Below are 16,602 nucleotides of genomic sequence, written 5' to 3' on the forward strand. Positions count from 1 at the left end.
ACTTTCAGATTCAAGATTTTAGAATATTTATATTCCATGCTTAAATAATGAAACTTTGAAAATAACATAGGCTATTGCACTGTATTGACTTGGATGATGAGTTGTTTGATCTCTTTTGCCAAGGGCAGGGGATTGGGCTTCAGGGACACACCGACTTGGTACTTCGGAGTTTTCAGTGGTTACCTGAGACTGGGCGGGGGGTCGGGGGGGTTGGGAAGTGGAGGGGAGCAGGGGAGGGGATAGGGGCCAGAGGAGCATCTGTGGCCTAGACTGGGCGCAGGCCTCCTGCAATGAGAAAGGCTGTAGCTCTTTGAGCTCTCCGCTAGCCCAGAGGTAGTTATGTTCTGATGAGTTTATGTTGAAATTACACTGTTAACTACTTGTTTGCTTATTTATATGTGCTTACATTTAGAATTTATGATATCTTGTATAAAGTTTCTTCTAGAAAAGTTTCAGTTTATTAAAACTTTTGGTTCAAATGTCTATACCTTTTCCTTTTTAGATGTCATAGGGACTAAATAAAGTTTGTTGGGGTTAAAATTACAGTAAGAAAATTAAATTCTCTGTTTCGTGATCCCTTAACGTTTTCCACAATAAACGCGTTTTATCACTGGATAATTAAATGTCTTCTGTTTAAAAAACAGAAAAATACAGAAAAGTTAAAATGACCTTCCTCTTATTCTTACCACAAACAGTAGTTAAGCTGTTCTTTCTGGGGTCTTTTAAAATATGCGTATAAAAGATATTTTCAGCTGTGCACTTACCAACATATATTGTTTTTAATTGAAAGCCATGCAGTTCATGTTTTTCTCTATAATATTACTACACAGAACATTATTCTGTATAAATTCTTGTGTACTGTGACTTTTTAAAGGCCAGATTTTTTATTTTATTAAAGCATTGTGATGTACAAAGTTATTCATAGTTGAGTTCCAGATAAATACAGTGTTTCACAATAGGTCCTAGCATCAGTGTAACTTTACTAGTTTGTTGAAGTTTGGGTTTCATGTTTTCATTGTTGTTGGCTCTGTGGTTTAGATAATTTAGCTATCCCACTCCCCTACGTCCAAGGTACTCTATGCTTGGGTACCTGCATACCAGTTCCCTTGACTCCTGACTCCTTCCCCCATCCCTTGCTTGTTTCCCATCGTCTGTTTCTTATTCTCCATCCTCCTCCTTGATTTCTTCTCTGTTCTTATCCTCATACTTTGGGGTACTTGTCTTTCCACCAAATGTATAAGCATGCTTTTTCTCACAGATTGAAGCTTAACCCATGCTGTATATCATCAGTCTTTCTCAAATTTTTGCAATTTAATGAATTTTACTTTCAGGGATTCGTGATGCTTAAGAGACTACTCCCAGTTTATGCTCAGGGGTCACTTTTGGCATTAATGGTACCACATAATATGCCAGGGATCAAACTAGGGGGTCTCTGAATGCCAGGCATCTGCTCCATTGTGTACTATCTCCCAGTCTTTTTTTTTTTTTTCCTTTTTGGGTCACACCCGGTGTTGCACAGGGACTACTCCTGGCTCATGCACTGAGGAATTACTCCTGGCAGTGCTCAGAGAACCATATGGGATGCTGGGAATCGAACCTGGGTCAGCCACGTGCAAGGCAAACGCCCTACCCGTTGTACTATTGCTCTAGCCCCCTTAATGAATTTTTAAAGATAATTAATACTTATCATGAAATATAAATGATAGTTAGCTTTTACAAAAATAATACACATACATAATAGGACAGTGTTAAACAGGGATAAAATTACCCCCCGAAGAATCTCTGAAGCAGTCTTTTCTAATTTAGCTCTAATGAAACATTTAGCTCTTTCAGCTGTTGCACCAAGTATCTTTCCACATTTCTAAATAATGCACTTATTTGTATATGAATTCATTGTATTTTTGTTTATTTTGGCTTTTGGGGTCACACCCAGTAATGCTCAGGGGTTGCTCTTGGCTCTACACTCAGAAATTACTTCTCGAGGTCCTTGGGGGATTATATGGGATGTTGGGGGTTGAACCCGGGTCAGCCATGTACAAGGCAAATACCCTACTCACTGTACTATCGCTCCGGTCCCTGTGAATAAATTTTAGGTGGTATCTTTTGACTACCTCTGTGGTAAAGAGTTACCATATACACCCAGTGTAAAATGACCTGTTTCCCCACCGATGATCATCCCATCATTTTATAATAGTAGTGTTCAAAAAGCATCACCTGAAGCACTTTCATTTGATTCTTCTTCTCTCTTTTACATGTTAACTGATAGAACCATAATTAAGGTAAACGTAAAGGTAAAGGCCCTCCCGTTGATCGTCGATTTGCTCGAGCGGGCCCAGTAACGTCTCCTTTGGAGACTTTGTTGTTACTGTGTCTGGCATATCGGATACTCTCGGTAGCTTGCCGGGCTCTCCGAGAGGGGCGGAGGAATCGAACTCGGGTCGGCCATGTTGGCCACTTGTAAGGCGAACGCCCTACCGCTGTGCTATCACTCCAGCCCATAATTAACAGTTTTAAATTAAACTTAGATTTTCCCCACTATCTGAAAGTAGAACGTTCCTATTTAATGTGTAGGTAAGTTTTGTTTGTTGCTTTTTTCAGTTTTCGGATGCTCAGAAAAATTATTTCTTCATTTAAGTTAATGGCGATTAACATCCTCAGACTGCAAACCCATAGAAACATTCTGCTTTCAAGAAAGCAAGGAAATCACATATAAGTGTTCATTTAACTGTACAACCTTGAACAGTTGCTAATTTTTGTTGGGTTTTGGTGGAGTGGGGCTGGGGGTTACACCCAGCAGTGCTCAGCTCTTCCTCTTGGCTCTGCATTCAGAGATCACTCCTAGTAGTGATCAGAGGGACAGTATGGTGTGCCAGAGATCGAACCCAGGTGGGCTACGTGCACGCACGCACCCTGTCCTCAGTAGTATCACTCCAGCCCCAGTTGCTTAATTTTGGTCTTCTGTTTCCTCATCTGTAAAGTGAGAATGACTCTGCTTAAAAGGATCAGATGCATAACTACACAGTGAGTATTTAAAATATTTTTACTGCATAACTGTGTTCTATGAAAATTGTGTCAATACTAGTGTGACGGAGAGAGAGTACGGGCATTAAGGTAATTGCCTTGCATGCAGTTGACCCACCACCAGTTTAATCTCTCTTACCTTGTGATCCTCCAAGTACCACCAAGTGTGACCCAAAAACAACATCAAGAAATGACTAACAGAAAAGAATCTGATAACTTGTTATTGTGGAACTCACAAACTCTCAGAGGGCGGAGATGATTTTTTAACCAAGTTGGGTCAAAATGAAGGCTTACTCCAGAAAATGTTAGATGACATCAAAAAGGTGAACCTATGATAACACAAAATATTTGAGAAAATGCCAAAGCAGCATTTCTAAAGTACATACTGATACATCAATATACATGTCTTGATCTTGAGAGTAATCAGAAGAGCATTATCTAAATTTCTCACCTTCAAGCAATAAAAAGTATATAAAAATTACCACTCATGCCCCAAACCTTACTAAGAAGTAGATTATACAACTTTTCAAATTGTAAATTCCTACAAGTAAAAAGCACCTGATGCCCCTTGCTGTGGACAAAAAGAGAGAAGAAGGATATAAATATGAAGCACAATATTCCACTCCCCAAAAGCAAATATAGCACCCGATTCCAGATTACTGAACACAAATTTAAAGTTTGGTACTTCACAGATAGTTATAAGCAGTGCTTCATAGGATAAGCAAGGGATGAAGACATTTGTGGCTTATTAATCTGACAGTGAAGAGAAGAAATTTAGTCTTCCAATTAAAGAGAAAGTAAACTCAAGGTATTCTTGAGCTGCAAAATCTTTGCGTGAACTGAATATAGAAATAAATGGACCACATCCATTCTGAACTACTGTAAGGAAAAAAAGTGTGACTCAGCATTTCAGCTAATGAAAACTTACACACACACCCCAAGAGAGTAAAAGAAAATAGAGATGGGCCAGAGGAATAGTACAGCTGGTAGAGCTCTTGCTTTGCACATGACCGACCTGAATTTGACCCCCAGCACCCCATCTGGTCCCCTGAGCACCTCTGTGAGTGATTGCTGAGTGCAGAGCCAGGAGTAAGCCCTGAGCACTACCAAGTCTGACCCAACTCTTTCCCCCCCCCCAAAAAAAAAATATATATATTAATACTTGAAATAAAACATCCTGAAATCATTTGGCAATGGGGTAGGAAACATCTTGGATGAAAAAGCAGAGAACTGAAGGAAACAAACAGGATCTAATAGTTTTGCATATGTTTACAGGGGGAAAAAATCTTCTTACAGAAACCGAATCATGAGCAGCTTTGTAATTCTCTATCTCAACAGTGATTCAATAAATATTTTTAAATCCTCTTAGAAGTGAATAAGCTATAAAGTTCTCACTTAACAATAGGTTAAACTGTGAAATATAAGACATTGAAGAAATGCAGGAAGCCAGTCAAGACAATGACTTTTTTTTTTGCTTTTTGCGTCACACCCAGTAATGCTCAGGGGTTACTCCTGGCTCTGCACTCAGGAATCACTCCTGGTGGTGACTATATGGGATGCTGGCAATTGAATCCGGGTCAGCCGCATGCAAGTCAAATGCCCTATGTGCTGTACTATCGCTCCAGCCCCTGAAAATTAAATGGTTTTTTTTTTTTGGTTGCTTTTTGGGTCACACCCGGCGATGCAAAGGGATTACTTCTGGCTGATGCACTCAGGAATTACTCCTGGCGGTGCTCAGGGAACCATATGGGATGCTGGGAATTGAACCCGGGTCAACCGCATGTAAGGCAAACGCTCTACCCGCTATGCTATTGCTCCAGCCCCTGAAAATTAAATTTTAATTGAACTTAAGTGGAAGCTGAATCTGAAGGCCCATTGTGTAATTAGTATCCTTCCAGAAGGGAAAAGAATAGAAAAATAAAACATGGTAATACAATTTTAACCAACCCAAGAAAATTGTGGAAATAGTAAGAATGAATCAAATGCATCAATGTTTATGTCAAAAGGTAAACTCCAGCATATAACTGTAGGACTTCAGAGATACAAAAATATTCTCAGGACCTCCAGTCAAAAGGATAAAATATATATGAGAACTATAGACTGGTATTAAATTTCTCAAAACTAGCATACAAAGCAAGTCAGATGCAGAATAAAGAAAAAATACAAATCAAAAATAACAAGAAAATTTACAGCAACCATATGTAAAGTGTTTCCTTTCTAACAAAGTAGAGAGCAACTAAAAACACAGGATGGGAAAGAAAAAATGGGAAGAAAATAATGCTGATGCCTGGTTTGACTACTTGGAAGATATAGAACATCCGAAAACAAAACAAGGCGAATAAAGGGAAAAATTACATAGGAGATTGGGAAGTTCAACAGGGGTGAAGCACATGCTTAGTACGTGTGAAACCCAGAATTAGTCTCCAGCATCAGGTTCAACTCCTCTTCCCCACCCTCCTTCCCAGTACTTCTTGGCATAGCCCTTGTTGCCCCCAAGTTCTTGATGGGTACAGCCCTGGTTGCTCCCAACATCAAACCCCTGACCCACACAGCTGAGCCAGGCATCTTCTGGATGAGTCATCCTTTTTAAAAAATAATAAAAATTAGGGCTAGAGAGATGGCTTGATGAATTGAGTTCATTCATTCTTTGCCTGCGGTAGACCCTACTGGCAAGGGAAAAAGTAAGCAAAGCATTCACATAGTGTGTACTACATAATACACACTATGCCAAAGTGATACGAAAGAATTGTTGATGAGGTATGACCCGTTGGTAGTTATGGGGAGTCACACACAACTTGGTGTGGTATTTGATCATGTGTTTTCAGGGTTCACACACATTAGTTGTGTGTGTGAACTCACCTGGAGTCATGCTTTCTGGTGATGATGCTCACACGTACTTTAATTGCAGTGCTCACTGGGAATTGTACCCACTTAATTGTCATCACACACATCTGATGGCAATACAGCCAGAAATAGCTTGCAGTGGTAGGAACTGGATGGCAGAGAGGGGCTATATGGATCATGCTTGGGGCATGTGTCATCGGCATATGGCATCAACAGGAACTGAACTCATGATCACACACTTCTAACACCAGTATGCTGCATCACCAAGCTATCATCCGCATCCCAGCATACATTTTAACTTAGTGCATTATAACATTCTGAGTCTTGATTAAAATGCAAATGATAAAATTTCTGTAGAGAGGGATTTAGTATACCTAAAAAAGTTGTATTTACAGTCTTCCATCTACTTTGCATCCCACTTGAGAGTAGACTGTAGGTAAATCTCAGTTAAAATGGATGTGCATATGTTCATATATTGCAGGTGCATTTTTAATTACAAAACTGGTGTCCAGGAAAATTTGCAGAATAAATAATATAGTAGTGTGCTAGGTACTGAAACGGAATTCTTTTCTAATACCCAGTACAGAATTAATAAAGCAAAAAGTACAGGGCTTAAGGCACTTGCCTTATGTGTAGCCTAACCTAGTTAGATCTCCAGTACCTTATCTGGTCCCCTGAACATTGAGGCCCAAAATTTCAGGATACATGCCTTAAAAAATTAAAAGCATGTGGCCAGAGCAATAGTAAATTGGGTAGGGCATGTGGCCAACCCAGGTTTGATCCATGACATCCCGTATGATCCTCTGAGCACCACCAAGAGTGATCCTGACTGCAGAGCCAGGAATAATCCCTGAGCACTGTCAGATGTGGACATCCCACAGAACACAAAAACAGCAAAGGAGGTACAGAGATATGTGTGACCTTTTGTGAAAAAGAAAAAAATATTTCTAATCCTTTTTATGAAGATAGTGTCGAAAGCCAAGAAAGAAGCCCCTGCCCTGCTCACAGTTGAAGTCAAAGCTTTCAAGGCCAAGAAGGCAATGCTGAAAGGTGTCCACAGCCACAAAAAGAAGATCTGCAAGTCACCCACTTTCCAAAGACCCAAAATGCTGTGTCTGAGAAGCAGCCCAAATATTCTCAGAAGAACACCCCAGGAGAAATAAGGTCTACCATTACACCATCATCACGTTCTCTCTGACCACTAAGTCAGTCATGAAGAACATAGAACATTGTGGATGTCAAGTCCAACAAGTACCAAATTAAACAGGCAGTGAAGAAGCTTTGTGACATTGATACGACAAGGGCCAATACCCTGTTTAGGCCTGATAGAAAAAGGCATCTGTGTGGCTGGCTCCTGACTGACGCCTTGATGTTGCTAACAAAATTGAGATCATCTAAATGGTCCAGCTGGCTAATCCTAAATACAAACTTTACCATAAAATACACACACACACACACACACACATATATGCTTACCTTTAACAAGATTTTTTTTTCTTTTTGGGTCACACCCAGCAATGCTCAGGGTTTACTCCTGGCTCTGCACTCAGAAATTAACTCCTGACACTACTTGGGGGACCATATGGGATGCTAGGGATTGAACCCAGGTTGGCCGCGTGCAAGGCAAACGCCCTACCCACTGTACTATCTCTCTGGCTCCCCCTTTAACAAGATTTATGTGCAAAAAAGTAGACCAGAAAGCAAAGTTGGATTCCTCTACCTTACAAGAGTGTAGGAAGACAAAGGGAATGATGGCATTTGCCTACTGGTTTTCCTCTTGGTTCTATTCTTGATGTTTGAAAGCAGAGTGATCTGCTAGTCCCCAAAGTGAAAAATCGGTGAGAGTGGTTGGGGAGGCTAAAACCAAAAGTAATTCAAAGTCAGTTTATTTAAATTGAGTAGCAAAAAATAATAATAATAATAGAGTAGCATAACCGCATTGAAGGAAGCAGGGGAAATAATTCGCATAGTACAGGGGCTAAGTCATTTGCATGCAGGTGTCTTCAGTTCAATTCCCAGCCCTGCAAGTGATCTGAGCATGTCAGTGGCCAAAAAAAAAAAAGTATAGTTTTAAAACTAACTCAGGAGTGATAGCACAGCAGTAGGGTGTTTGCCTTGCACACGGCTGGCCCGGCCGAGCCGTGTTCGATTCCTCTGCCCTTCTTGGAGAGCCCGGCAAGCTACCGAGAGTTATCTCGCATGCACGGAAAAACCTGGTAAGCAACCCGTGACGTATTCGATATGACAAACACAAGAAGTCTCACGATGAAGATGTTACTGGGCCCGCTCTAGCAAATTGATGAACAATGGGAGAACAGTGGACAGTGCTACTCCCTCAATTTAAAGAACTGTTGGGGCTGGAGCGATAGCACAGCAGGTAGGGTGTTTGCCTGCGTGTTGCCGCCATCCTCGGTTCAATTCCCAGCATCCCATATGGTCCCCTGAGCACCGCCAGGAGTAATTCCTGAGTGCAAAGCCAGGAGTAACCCCTGAGCATCGTCGGGTGTGACCCAAAAGAGCAAAAAAAACCTACAAGGAACTTTAAACTTTTTTTTTAGTGAAGCAAAAATTTGTTGAAATTTATTTAGAAAGATAAGTGGAAAGAAAGAAGGAAGTACATATTTGGGAGAATACAGGCTTCTCTAGAGTGCAAATAAGCAAGAATTAAGACAAGTGGAGTAGATAAGTGTTCGAGTGAGAACAATGACTTGAAGAGCAAGCCCAAATTTTTTAACTTGATTTGTAGCATTGTGAGTGTAATGCTTCTGTAACTAAAATAAAAACTGTCTAGAGAGATAGGACTAGGGTTAAGTTGCTTGACTGGCATATGGCCAACCCCACTTTGATTGCCAGCACCACATATGGCCCTCCGAGCATGACCAGGAATAAGCCCTGTTTGCTGCCAATTGTAACCAAGAAAACTACTATAATAGTAAAGGATAGGAGCACTGAATAGCCTAAACCTGCAGCCTATAGGTATGTCCTGTTTAGAATTGCTTTTATTTTGGTGTTGGGGCTTTTTTGCTTTGTTTTGGAGGATTGGAGGCATCTCCCATTAATTCTTGGTCAAAAGAGCCCAGGACACATTGCTCCTCCATCCCTGTGGCAGTGCTTGGCCACCACATCAGACAGTGTTCAGGGGGCTTTATGGTACCAGGGATCAAACTGGGTCAGCCAGATATAAAACATGCACCTTTATCCTTGTACTATTTCTCTGCTGTAGAATTGTTTTTGCTGGGTGTCAGGTTTCCTAAAACTACTTATAATTCTCTCTCTCTCTCTGTGTGTGTGTGTGTGTGTGTGTGTGTGTGTGTGTGTGTGTGTGAATCAAACCTAGGGCCTGTTACCACTATGCCACATTCGTGGTCTCTAATTTATTGACCTTCAGATTTTCTGACCATCTAGGGTAAATTATAATCTCAGGCATACTCAGGAAGTCAAGCCTGTGATCACAAAATCTCAAAAGGAGTTCCCACTTCCAGAATGTTTATATATTACTAGTATTCTATCTAAGAAGGGTGGGGGTGGAGGGCAGAAAGAGAGCTCAAAGGATTGGAGCATATGCTTTGCATGCAGGAGACCTGGCTTCCATCCCTAAGGAAAAGCAGTTCAGGAAAATATTTCCCAGGAATACAGCTTCCTAACTGTTGTGCCCTAGATTATGTATGTATGTCACACTATTCATGCCTTCCGTATTTGGGCCAATAGAAGCTGGATTGGCTGCATTTTAGGCTTTCTTACCCCGTGTGTTGTATAGTGGAATAATAGCTATGTGTGCACTGGATGTATGGAAATGGATGTATGACGATCAAAGAGCATTTCACTAGATCAGGTAGAGAAATCTTCTTATGCCAAGGGCCATTTGGGTTTTTGTTGTTTTGTGGCTTTACTGCTCAGGGGTTACTCCTGGCTCTGCACTCAGGAATCATTCGTGACCATATGGGATGCCAGGATGGAACCCTGGTCAGCTGCATGCAGGGCACGTACCCTACCCACTATACTGACTTTCCAATCCCAATCATTTGAATAAATTTACCAAATCATTTGGGAGCCATACAGTAGAGGGAAGGGTATCCACAGTCACTTAACAAGAGACATACATCATCTTCATCTACTCAGGACCTTATCTTGATCATTAGTCCTTTTGAAGTGGTTTTGGAAAATACTACATAAATAATTATCAGCATAGTAAAGGCTAAGGGAAACTTTTGAAGAAAGGAAAACTTTTGAAACATTTTATACTATAATACTTTTTTTTTTAATGTAAACAGGCTTTTGAAATTTTAGGGTAAGATCTCTGACAAGCAGGTATTCTGTGCTGGGTCCAGAGATAAAGTACAGCGGGTCAGATGCTTGCCTTCTGTGCAGCTGCCCAGAGTTTATTCCCCTGCCCCAAATACAATCCCCTGAGCACAGCTGTCAGTGACCTAGTCCCCTCCCTGCCCCACCCCACACACCCACACACAAAGATATTCTGTGCTGACATTTAAGAGTTAATGAATATTCAATAACTTCTCATCCAGCAGGCTGTAGACCTACTTATATACAGAATATATAAGAACTGTGAATTTATAAAAGTACATATATATTTGCCTGGAGGTGGACTGTATGAATTTATAAGATCTTAGAATTAAGTTTGTATTCTAGGCACACACAACCCCCAAGCCCCCAGTAATATATGAAAGGGAAATTCCTTTCCATTGCCATCAGGGGAAAGGGGAGTTGCTCCAGGAACCCAGGTCTTCAGATCCCTTCATCACCTGACCACTAGATCCTTGTCTGACCTCATCTCTCATATCTCTCACAGTGGCAAGCATAGTCTCACTCTAACTGGCCTTTCAGTGTGTGAGTGTAGTCTAGCATTGTAAAACATTCCAGTATCAGCCATTTTTGTCCACAGGCTCACCTTTTTTAAGTCTTTGCTGACCTCTGAATCTCAGTTGATTATCCCTGCTTGGTTCTTGTCATCACATGGCCTTGCTTGAATTTCTCTCACCTGTAGATTATAACCTCTGTGAGAACTGTGGTTATTGTCTGCTCTGTACATCACTGTCAGTCTGTAGCCTGTTTCCTTGTTATACACAAATGCTTGTAGTGACCTTGAAGACAAACACTTGACCAGCATCACAACTAATTAGTGCCACAAAGCTGAGTCTCACACCTAGTTCTTTCAGAATTCTGTGTTTGTTTCACCATATTTTCCTAAATAGGGACTTCCCATTTTCTGTGCTTTGCCTTTGAACTTTTTCAAAATTTTCTTTTGAAATTACCTTGTCATTTCATTGATTTTCTTGAAGGATTTTGGAGGCAGACGATTTTCATTTTTTTATATAATAAGTGAAATCAGCTATTCAGTTATTAGAAACAAATCTGCTAAATAAGATGGGTAATGAAGACAGACAAGGGGGGCCAGAAAAATAGTTAAGTGGGCAGGGTTCCTACCTTGCACGTGACCAACTTGCGTTTGAGCCCCAGCACCTGTGGTCCACTGAGTTCCACCAGGCATGATCCCTGAGCACAGACCCAGAAATAATCCCTGAGCAGAGCTGGGAGTGGCCCCAAAACAAAAATATAGACAGGGACTGGACAGATGCCTCATTGAGCTGAGTGCATGCTTTACTTGTCAGAGACCCAGGTTCAGTCTCCAAAACCACATATGGTCCCCTGAACACCACGATCACAATAACTCATTTCTGAGCATTGCTGGGTGTGGTCAAGAAGGAGAGAGAAGACCTGGGTTTTGTTCTTTTGAGCCACATCTGGCAGTGCTCAGACGCTACTCCTGGCTCTTCCCTGGTAGTACTCAGGGACCCTTAGTTGAGACCAGGGTTTAGAACTAGGGTTGGAAGGATGCACTGTGCCTTAACCCTGCCTATCTCTTTGGTCTTATAACTGGACTTGGGGGATTTTTTTAGCCATTGTTCATGTCAGAGGAAAATAGAGGATTACATAGAAATGTCATTGTGTAATTTTTTCAGTCTCTTAAATTGATCTCAAAATTTTTTAATTCTCAATCTCACACTCTTAGTGATTTTTTTAAAATCATGAATGCTATAAATTGCCTTGCATGTATGAGGCCCTGGATTTTATTCCCTCAACCACACGTGATTCCCAAATACACATGCTCCTCTCCTCACACCAATAAGGTAACCCCTTCATATCTGATTATAGCCTGAAAATAAGTCATCTGCTATGTGTATTTTGCCACATTTTTTAAAACAATATCATCTGCTCTGATCTTTTTTAGAGAAAAATAATATACCTGGTTTATGGCAAAATTTGAATGGTATGATGATTATCTGCTTTCTTTTTGTAGTTTGGGGAGGGGTCACAGCCACAGGTGCATAGGTATCTTTATGGTGCAGGAATCTAACCCAGAGCTAGATACACAGTGTGCACCCTGGGCCCGCCCATCATTCTTATCAATCTGATGAGGCAGCATGGTATTTAATAGAGTCATGCCTCATAGAAGAGGGTGCCCTGTTGACACAGATTTTCATTATTATGAGCCTCACTTGCCCAAATTGCATTCATTGTCATGCATTATTAATTTCTTCTACTTTTAAAGACTGAACATTCTTCACAATCTGAAAGGAAGAGACGAGACTCATTCGGGATGTTTGACGGTTATGATAGCTGCAGTGAGGACACAAGTAGCAGCTCCAGCTCTGAAGAGAGTGAAGAAGAAGTTGCTCCTTTACCTTCTAATCTCCCAATTATCAAAAACAATGGACAAGTCTACACATACCCAGATGGTAAATCCGGCATGGGTAAGTATCTTTACCATTTAACAGTTCTGTTCTTGAAGCTTTAGGACATGGTTGTATTCTGGTTAAGGAAGAAATGGAATTTTTCTTCCTTAAAATTTTTAAAGAATGATGAATGATTGGAAGCTTTCCACAAGAGTGTCCCAGGCTCACACAGAGTCAGGGACGGGCCCCTTTCCCTCATCTCCCTGTGCTTCCAGATCCCTGGCAGTCATGCCCACGAACTGCCTCTGGGTGCCATATAAGCTCATTAACAGCCATGATCCAGAGACTCACAAATCTTGGAAGAGTATATACACTGCAGAGATGCCTCAGGACCCTGAAGTCAGCATCCAATTAAAAATTCAACCCCAGTTCTAGCACCTTATTTAAAATTTTAGAATTCCTGGAGTGTGCAACCGCTGTCACAGCCACGTGACATCTCATACTTTATGCAACTGGTATACCAAGAGTAACATACCACATTGGATGGGTATAAAGTGGAAGGGAACCTGATCTTGATAAAATTGTGTGTGTGTGTGTGTGTGTGTGTGTGTGTACATACATTAGCACACAAGGTTCAACATGTAACAATATGTTAGTGATCTCTTATACAGGGACTCAATGGTTCCAAGGTGAGATACAACAATTTTCACATATTTTCCCCTAAGTAAAACTTTTTTGTAGCATTTTAATGGATTACTCCAAGTGAAGGGGGGGTCGGGAGGGAGGTCAAAGAGCAGTTAGGATAGAGAAGGGACCAGTATGATAATAGTTGAAAATGAATATTTTGGACAGGAACTGAGTGTTGAAAGTAGGTAAAGAGATATACCTGGTAACCTGTCAGTATCTGTATTGCAAACCATAGAGCCCAAAAGGAGAAGGGGGGGAAGGAGGGAGGAGAGAGAGGAAAGAGGAGAGAGAAGAGAGAAGAAAACTGCCTGCCATAGAGGCCAGGGGTGGGGGAATGGGGAGGAAATTGGTGACACTGGTGGTGGGAAATATACATTGGTGAAGAAACCAGTGTTGGAACATTATGTGACTCACACCCAATCGTGAACAACTTTGTAACTATCTCACTGTAATTCAGTTTGTTTTTTTTTTTTAAACTCAATTTTTGAAAAATGAAATGAAGGTGTGTTAGAGTTCTTGGAGGATGGAGTTGGGTGCATTGGTGATGGGCATGGTTATTGGAGTTATGTGCGGGGAAAAAAAATAATTTTTAAAGATCAGTTTCAAGACTGCTAAAATTCATAGTGTTTAATGAGGTCACTGGATTTGTGCTTGATCTCTTTTATTTTTACTACTTACCACTTTCTGGAGAAAAGCAAATAGAACAAAAGGAAAACAAGAGTATTAGACTGACTATCTGAAAGTAAACCAAGGACCAAACATGATGACCTCTTAGTATCTGTATTGCAAATCATAATGCTCAAAATTAGAAAGCAAGTAAGATAACCTGCCACAGAGGCAGGGAGTGGGGTGAGGTGGGAGTGGAGGGTGGGACACTGGGAACATTGGAGGTGGAAAATGTGCACTGGTAGAGGGATGGGTGCTCGAACATTGTTTGAAATGCAGTCATGCAAGTTTGTAACTATCTCACGGTGGTCCAATAAACTTCTTTAAAAAAATAAATAAAATAAGACGACTATAGACATAAATTCATTAATTAGATAATCTTTGTAACAAATTGGATCTGGAGAGTATTGGGTTCAATCCCATCACTGCATGCTCCACCAAGCATCACTGGGAGTATTCCCCCAAGCACCAACAGCTGTAACACAAACATAATACGAATAGTACAATTCAGTACAAAATTCTGTGCTTGGGCCAGAGAGACATGGACAGTATAGAATAGACTCTTTCCTGATCAGCTTACATCCTATTCTCAGGAGTTATTTTCTGTGTCTTGTGTTTGTACAAACCCCAGGTTTGATCCCTGGCACGACAGAAAATAAAATTTTCACAATAGAAAATCATTCCAGGTTTTCTCCCTGTAATCACCCCTTTATTTACCTGAAATCTTTCATGATTTTTCAAATACAAATGACAAGATGAAGAATTGATGCCCAGTAGTGGTTTATTCTTAGTTTCTGTTCATCTTTTTTGTTATTTTGGCTTTGGCTTTTGGACCACAGCTTGCGATGCTCAGGACTTACTCCTGGCTCTGCTCATGGATCAGTCCTGGCTGTGCCAAGGGGACCATATGTAGTGTTGGAAATCAAACCCCAGAGTCAGCTGAGTGCAAGACAAGTGTCTTGACATCTGTATCATCTCTGTGTGCACCTGACCCAACTGTTTATCTTTTTTTTTTCACCCAACTTTATTAAGAGAAGAGTGAAAAATGTTATTTTTAAAACAGCACTGTAGCACTGTCCTCCCATTGTTCATCGATTTGCTTGAGCGGGCACCAGTAATGTCTCACGACAAATTGTGAAACTTGTTTCTGTTTTTGGCATATTGAATACATCACAGGGAGCTTGCCAGGCTTTGCCGTGTGGGCAAGATACTCTCGGTAGCTTGCCGAGCTCTCTTAGAGGAGCAGAGGAATTGAACCCGGATTGGCCATATAGGCTACATGTAAGGCAAACGCTTACCCACTGTGCATAACGAATGATAATTTGGCCAGAAGATACATTGGGGCCAGATAGTACAGCAGGTAGAGCTCTTGCCTTGCATGTGGTTGACCCAGGTTCAATCCCTAGTACCTCAGGTGGTCCTCTGAGTACTACAAGGGGTAATCTCTGAAATTTTTTTTTGTAAGCTTCAACGTGTAACTGATAACCAAATAATATGTCTTTTTATGTCTGATTAATTTAGCATAATTTTCACTTAGCATAATGCGCTCCAGGCTTATCTGTGTTGTCAGAAAAGGTGGGATGATGTTCTCCCCCCCACCCCCACCCCGCAGTATGGCTAAAAAACAGAGCCAAGGAATTACATGTGTGAGACTCACACAGGAGGAAAAATCTAAAGAGATTGAAAATACCACCACGCAAAAATATTTTTTTTAATGGGATTAAGAAAATACCACAATGAACTAAGCACATCCATTGCATGCAGGAGGTCTGGGTTTAATCACCCACAGGGGGGTAAATAAACACTGAGCTAGGAATAGTTCCCAAAAACTGTTGGGTATGGCCCATAAACAAACGAAAAATTAAATTTCAAATAAAAATGTACTTCTCTTTCTGTTCTCTCTCTCAGCTCTTCTTTCTCTCTGATTCTCTCCCCGCCCCTTCCTCAAAACTTCCAAAACTGTTACGCTTCAAAAAAAACAAAAACATAAAAAATGAAAATGTGCGGGGAATCTAGACAGCTTGGGTGGCAGAGCGTATGCTTAGTATGGTAAAGCCCTTGGTTTCAACCCCACAACTTGATGACCATCAGACAAGACTAGAGTAGCCTTAGTGACCTCTTAGCACTGAGCTTAAGTTGTTTTTCCAAAGAAAGCATATAGATGGATAATAGGTGCATGAAAAAATATTCCCAGTTTTATGAATCATTAAGGAGTTGCAAATCAAAACTAAAGCAAGATACCTTCTTGGATTTATTAAGAAGGATAATGTCGAAAAGACAGAAAAAGGGAAATGTTGGTGAAGTGGCAAAAATGGAGCCCTGGGAATGGAGCAGTAGTACAGTGGGTAGGGTGCAGCCCACCCTTGTTCGATCCCCAGCATCTCATATAGTCCCCTGAGCACTGCCAGCAGTGATTCCTGAATGCAGAGCCAGGAGTAAATCCAGAGCACAAAAACAAAACAAAGAAAAAGGAGCCTTGGATTGGAGCTTGCCTTGCACTTGCCTGACACAGATTCTATTCCTGGCATCACATATGGTCCTCCAAGCCCCGCCAGGAGTGATCCCTGAATGTAGAATAAGCCCTAAGAACAGCCAGTGTGACCCCCAAAACAAAAAATTTTAAAAAATAAAAGGGAGCCCTTGATACCAAAGAACTGGTACAGGGATCAGGTACTTGCCTCACATGCAGTCA

At 41.0% G+C, this 16,602-nt stretch overlaps 1 protein-coding gene across 3 annotated transcripts in view; it reads left to right on the forward strand.

Moving 5' to 3' along the window:
• MBTD1 (mbt domain containing 1) overlaps positions 1-16,602 on the forward strand; it is a 62,964-nt gene that overhangs the window by 6,291 nt on the left and 40,071 nt on the right. For all 3 annotated transcript variants that reach the window (XR_008794264.1, XM_056127769.1, XM_056127770.1), the window contains exon 2: positions 12,434-12,635. Coding sequence is in view for 2 of the 3 variants with exons in the window: in XM_056127769.1 (XP_055983744.1) it covers positions 12,434-12,635 (202 nt within the window). In the remaining variant the exon portion in view is untranslated. The remainder of the gene's footprint in view (positions 1-12,433; positions 12,636-16,602) is intronic.

The sequence above is a fragment of the Sorex fumeus genome, unplaced genomic scaffold (genome assembly GCF_029834395.1).
Source record: "Sorex fumeus unplaced genomic scaffold, SorFum_2.1 ptg000063l, whole genome shotgun sequence".
Classification (NCBI taxonomy): domain Eukaryota; kingdom Metazoa; phylum Chordata; class Mammalia; order Eulipotyphla; family Soricidae; genus Sorex; species Sorex fumeus.